Source organism: Saccostrea cucullata, unplaced genomic scaffold, assembly GCF_032062105.1.
Source record: "Saccostrea cucullata isolate Sc308-1 unplaced genomic scaffold, CSIRO_AGI_Scuc_v1 ctg4740, whole genome shotgun sequence".
Taxonomy (NCBI): domain Eukaryota; kingdom Metazoa; phylum Mollusca; class Bivalvia; order Ostreida; family Ostreidae; genus Saccostrea; species Saccostrea cuccullata.
The window spans coordinates 17,105-23,416 of record NW_026930719.1 but is presented as its reverse complement, the minus strand read 5'-3'; the positions used below and the strand labels follow the sequence as shown (position 1 = coordinate 23,416).

General features: G+C 32.7%; 1 protein-coding gene across 1 annotated transcript; it reads right to left on the bottom strand.

Annotated features, from left to right (window-relative positions):
- Nucleotides 1–2,445: 2,445 nt before the first annotated feature.
- LOC134229833 (interferon-induced protein 44-like) lies at nt 2,446–6,074 on the bottom strand. The gene is made up of 6 exons (XM_062711626.1): nt 5,468–6,074; nt 5,275–5,327; nt 4,652–4,849; nt 3,924–4,070; nt 3,174–3,345; nt 2,446–2,953 (listed from the first exon to the last, which is right to left on the bottom strand). The coding sequence occupies exons 1-6, from the start codon at nt 5,979–5,981 to the stop codon at nt 2,631–2,633; spliced, it is 1,407 nt and encodes a 468-aa protein (XP_062567610.1). The 5' UTR covers nt 5,982–6,074; the 3' UTR covers nt 2,446–2,630.
- Nucleotides 6,075–6,312: the final 238 nt, after the last annotated feature.

The following is a 6,312-nucleotide window of genomic DNA, read 5'->3' as shown; positions in this document are numbered from 1 at the left end:
AAAAAATCATGTACGGTAAGCAGTTCAAATCAACAAAAAACATATAATTTGTGCTGAAAGTAAGGGCACGTATATATATTTATATCTCTCTCTCTCTCTCTCTCTCTCTCTCTCTCTCTCTCTCTCTCTCTCTCTCTCTCTCTCTCTCTCTCTCTATATATATATATATATATATATATATATATATATATATATATATCACTTAGCAACGAATAAAGATTTCTGTATACATGAAAATGGACACCTTTGTAATTTTGACTAAATCGATGATCTACCCATTTTGTGTGAAAAATTCCGCTCTTCAAACTTCAAATTAATTTATATACATGATTATAATTATAGTCAATTGTATAATATTGAATGTGCATTCAGATCATTCTCCGTTTTTCAGGATATTCTAAATTGTCATTTGCATTAAACACGTGTTTTAAGAAGGGCTGATTGTGCCAGGATGTTGATTAGAAAAATGAAAGTTTGTGTCTTTCTCATTGTTCTTTACGTGGAAAAGGTGTTATCTAAGAACACCAATGGCGTCAACGATGGAATCCAATGCCTGATTGCAAGTGAAGCTATGGAATATCTTCTAAGCTACATAAGGACGAATCTTATCGAGTTTCGTGATATCGACTGCGACCCCCAAAACAAAAACGTGACACGGTAACAGCCCTAAATGGATTATTTCATTTTTACAATTATGTAATTTTGTACTGTAATTTAATTAATGATTTAATATTTATGCACTTAACTTCAATATTCATCATTCAGAACATTGAACAAAAATTGAAAGTAGAGATTTTTTTTACATGGACAAATTAGGGATTCATCATTCTTTGAGTGTTGTATTTAAGGAAGGGTTGAACTGAGTAACTTAGCAACTAGAATTTATCATTTCTTTTGTTCTTTCTTTCACTGGATTTAGAAGATTTAAAAGAAATATAAAAGAACGTATGAATAGTCCCCTTTAATTTATTTCAGTGCATTTTTTTCTTGAATTTTGACCCACTGACATTTTTTTTGTAAAAAGTGACACAACCTGGATGCAAATACAAGTAATCTTTCTTTAATATGAGAACTTCTTATGTTCTGGAAACAGAAAATTATACTCACACTTTTTTTTTTCTGGCAGTGACATTGCACTTGCCAGCATGGTCTTGGTTCTAGGTTATGATATACTTTTAATGCACGAACATTTCGTTTGAAATATTATATAATACTGTAATCCTATATTTATATACTAAAGAGTAATGAACTGGATTAAATTTACATCTTTTTGGCGAGTGACCTTGTATGTACCAAAATGATCTTGAATCAAGGTCAAGACATTCTTTCAGGACACAAAAGTAAGGTCAATTTGGTGAAGTTCTAACCATTAATGCAGTTGCATATAATCACACTGTAAATAACAAGATTTCATTTACCCCAATGTTTTGACATGGGCACAAAATATATGTGCACAAGATATGGCATAGAATAGATATTTGCATTGATTTTATTAAATAAAAAAAAAATAATGATTATTATTACCTAGCTAATCCTAATGAAGTTTACCAAAAGGAATGCTATTAGTTACACAGTCAGTTAGGTACCTTATAGAGTGTCGAACAGGTGTGAAATGGAAATCCGTATTTGGCGAGGCAAAGCGGGTCCCAATACGGATTTCAAATTCACACGATGCATGACTACTTATCCGCTTCAGACAAATTTGTAGATTGCATATGTAATATATTTTACTCTTTGTTCAAATCATGACTTTAAATTTGGCCATAATTTTTGAACAGTATAAACTAGGGCTTTAATTTATTCTTTACTTTTGTTATCCTTTTGAGCAGACCTTTCATTGAATTTCAAGAAGTCTGACCCGTTGACCTTAACCTTGAAATTTAACCTATTAAAAAACAAAATTGACCATAACTTTTGAAGGGTTAGTGCTAAGGCTTTCATATTTTACATATTTAATCCTTCCGACAGGACCTTGGATATCAAGAATGACCTTAACCTTGGGGATTGACCCACCTCGCCATAACTTTTGAACAGTTAGAGTTAGGGTTTTCATCCTTCACATATGTAATACTTGTGGCAAGACCTTTCTTAAGAAACCTACAACTTTTGCCCTTTGACCATGGAGTTTGACCTATCTTTCAAAAATTTATCCCGGCCATAACTTTTGAACCGGTGATGCTAGGGATTTCGTATTTCACAGTTGTATTTCTTGTTGGAAGACCCTACTTTGAGTAAAATATACATATATGTTTTGCATTTGAGAAAAATTTAATCTTTGCTATGTTGCCATACGCGGTCATCAGGGTTTCACAAACACATCTTGTTCCTTATATTGAGAAAAGATGGGGCTTTCCTATTTGACATGTTCAGTACCTGTAATCAGATATTTCCGAGCATGGTATGATATCTTAGCCCTTGATCTTTACGATTGACCTTATTAAAAAAATCGGTTATAATTTCTAAAGGACATATGATAAAGCGTTCATATTTGACACAATATTCATAAAAATGACATCTCACCCACAAAAACACCGAAAGCGGTGGACCACAATTCTTTAAATTTGCTTGTTTTAATTGAAATGAATGTAAAGATTAGGAAAACAAATGTCTTCAGTCTGTTTTATCACGGATCAGTCATTGCTTTTAAACTGAGCGAAGGTTTTGTTTGGGATGACTGCCATATCCAGGTAATTCTCAAAGTAATCATTGGCAAATGTGAGAATTTGTTTCATCGCTCGTACATGTAGGGCAAGTATGCTTATTTCAGTTTGCAATTCGGTTTCTTTTTCGTAGTTTTTAACCGGAAGAACGTGTGATCTAGGGATGGCTATCATTTGTGCAACCTCATTGACTTTTCCTTCTACCATTTCAATTTTAAAGATGTTTGTGATATCGTTTTCCACAAGCTGACACACCTTATCCAATTTTGTTAAAAGGACAACCAAAGGAACACCTGGAAAAAAGAGAAATACAGTTCATCTATTTAGAACCTTTAAATTTTTTATTGATAAAAGAAAAAAATAAAATTGAATCATAGTTTTCACAGAGTTAAATCAGTTAAGAATTTTTAAATGACTTTCTATACCTTGTAATAAAATCACTTTCAAGCATTTACAACGATATTACATAAAGATCATTAATTTAAGATATAAGGTTTATATTTAAACATTCACCTCTGTCTACAATGAGTCTTTTGATAACACTCAGTGTGTGTACAACGCCTGGCTTTATTTCTCCAATAGTACTAGCATCAATCACATAAGTCACGACGTGAATTTTATCTTTGATTGAGGTCTCTTGCTTAAAATCAGGTACATCTGGAGAGGCTTGTGAGAATGGGTTAAACTAAATTTGAAGATCGAACATTTTATAATATAGCTAATATAGCTCATAACTTGCAATAAAACAAGAAACAACAAAAAAACCCCAACTTTTTATAGTTATTTTCTGATATTTGCATTTTTTTATTTGCGAATATTGCTTGGCTTGAGCCATTTATTAAAGAATGTACGTATGTATTATTTAAACACTGAATTGTAAACGGATTTTTCTGATATTACCCGATCATGAAAAGGGGTACACTGTTTGTGTGATAAGTGGATGTTCACTCCTCAAAGACACATGATCCCACTTTTGAAGTTTGAAAAGTCGACTTGTGTTTGCCCTACTTCTGACTTGTACAGGTTAATGGACTTTTGAACTTCAAAGCTATTCGTTATCTCCATTCATGAATGAAATATATTTTCTATACATAGAAAAAACTGAAACAAAATTCCCTAAACATCTGGCTTTGCATATTAATATATCATCTGAATTTGGCATGATACTGTAAAATCCCCCAAAACAATAACTATTTACTGTATATTTTTTTTTACATCTTATCTCCAAAATTAGAAAAATGTATATGCAAAGAAACCCATTACCTTGTATTGATTTGGAAGATGACCATCAAGGATAAAGCCAATGTCTTCTTGTTTGATTGAAAGGTCCTCTTCTATGCCAGGAGTATCGAAAAGTCGGACATGCATATAAGATCCTGAGGATGGATCTCGAACCCGCAGCTGCTGAAGCTAAATAAAACGGAAAGCATTAGTAAAACGGTGAAGCTTAAAAGGGACATATCGTACAAGTGTATGATTTTTTCGGTACATGTTTATACACGCAATGATTGTTATATGACATTGGTTGCACAAGTTTTGCAACAGTTCTGATTGCATTGATCTTTTTAATACATTGGTCACTGAAAGAATATCCCTATTCATGATTTAGGTAAAATTTTTAAAAAATGGTGTCTTTCATTCACTACTAATTGTGAAAATACTATATTACAAATGAAGCAATCTATTCACATCGGTTTTTTGTGTTATATTTTAAGCTTGGAAAATGTACAAAAGGTGTTGTTTCATGACTATTAATTTAGTTACAGAGTATCTATTTATTTTTGTTAATTATGATTTGTAACATAAAGAACAAGCTTTAAGACGGCAGTCACTCTGAAGATATTTTACCATAAATGATTCAAATAAGGGTTTCCAATTTACTTTCCTCATTTTTGTGAAACAATTTTATTTCATTAAATATGATGTAAAAATAATGTAAACTTTTAAATTTAGATCATATGAGGAAATATTTTTCACACAAATTTCCTTACTTTTGTTGTTAGGCTGTGGTCAGAACTTCCTGTACATGCGCGTGATGTTATATCTCCATGGAAAATAGAGTTTACTGTGTTAAGGAAACTAGACTTTCCTGCTCCAACCGCACCTACAAGCAATATGTTGACGTCAGGAACATCTAGGTCCTTAGGAGGTTGATACGTCGAAATAAAGTCTTTTAAATCCTGACAAGCCTAAAAGGAATAAAAAAGTACATTTAAAAGCTGCTCTTCCAATTCCTGAGAGCCAGCGATAAAAAATTGATACACATGTACAATAATTTAAAAACGTTTAAATGATGTATGTATTAATCTAAAATGTAAAATTTGATTTACCAAATAATTTCAATATTTTATTTGTATTCAAATGAAAATAATGTACATATGACTATGTATTTGAAAGATAGAAAGTAAGAGCCACCCCCCCCCCCAACCCTCCCGGCCGACGCATCACCTCTGAAATAATTGAAATGTTTTACTTCGAATCAAACGTTATGAAAAATCTTAGCTGCATAACTACACTGCATGTATTAAAAACTGTATGTATTAAAAACTGTGTTTCCAACATTTTAGATAAAAAGAACTTGGAGACTGTGTACATTAAGGAAACTAGCTCTCACCTGTAATGTCCATAAAGGAGGAATTCTCCATGGAGTGAGAGAGCCAGGTCCATCTAAAAAAGATATAAAGACTTGGGATTGTGTTTTTACCAAAACAGTTTCGAGTTATGCATTCATCAGATATATTAATTTGTGTTTAAATAAGTGTCTTGGTGGCACTAGACTCTTTGGTAGAGGTATTTTAAAATATTACCAAGCACTGCGTAAACAACCAAATCCTTCACGTTATTGTGTCCAGAAGCAATGGATCCTGCATTTTCCTTCTCTATGTTAAAGAATTCTCCATTAAAGAGAGATTCCTTATCAAGATTATAAACATTTGTTTTTTTCTCGATAGGACTTTTGAAACTGTGCAACTCTCTAAACCACGGTCCCCACTTATTTTCACATGCAAATGTTTGGTCTTTACATTTATTTGTAAATTGTTGTGGCTTCCACATGTTTTTGGTGTACAGCTTAAATAAAAAGGCAACATTGTCATTTACCCATTCTGAGTTACTTGTCCAGCTTTTAGATGCATATCCACCATAAACATTATCGTCTGCATTGAAGAAGACAGTCACAGTGGGTCCTTTATTGTCACATAGTTCGTGGAATTTCGCACCGGTACAACCATCTCTGCTCACTGCGTAAAGAAGATCGAAGTGACATTCTCTACCAATCCAATTTGCAAGCTGAATTTGATCAATCTTCTTCAATGTTGCCATCTCACCGATAATTTTGCAAAGAATTGTCCCAAAGAAACTAAGTGGCTATTTCATAAAGAACAGGTATTTTCGTATTTGAGAAAACAACTTGCTGATACACTAAAACCTGAAATCTGGTTTAAAACATGTAAGGTTTAAATTCAATCAGTTAATTACAATCTTTTCTTATCTGATCGTAATAGGATATTTAAACGTGCAAAAGAACAATTGTTTCCTATGTGCCGACGGCAAATGCAATTTAAAACCCCGCCTTCAGGAACATAATTAACGCACATGATTATAGCACTGGGACTCTGAGTATAACCTGCATATTTCGTCATGAAATCACTCT

Bases quoted from the DNA above. Each gene is read 5' to 3' on its own strand.
- LOC134229833 (XM_062711626.1), bottom strand. From the start codon at position 5,981: ATGGCAACATTGAAGAAGATTGATCAAATTCAGCTTGCAAATTGGATT. The intron at 3,346-3,923 runs GTAATGGGTTTC...CTTCAAATTTAG, and splicing joins ATCTTCCAAATCAATACAAG to TTTAACCCATTCTCACAAGC. The intron at 2,954-3,173 runs GTGAATGTTTAA...TCTTTTTTCCAG, and splicing joins AAGACTCATTGTAGACAGAG to GTGTTCCTTTGGTTGTCCTT.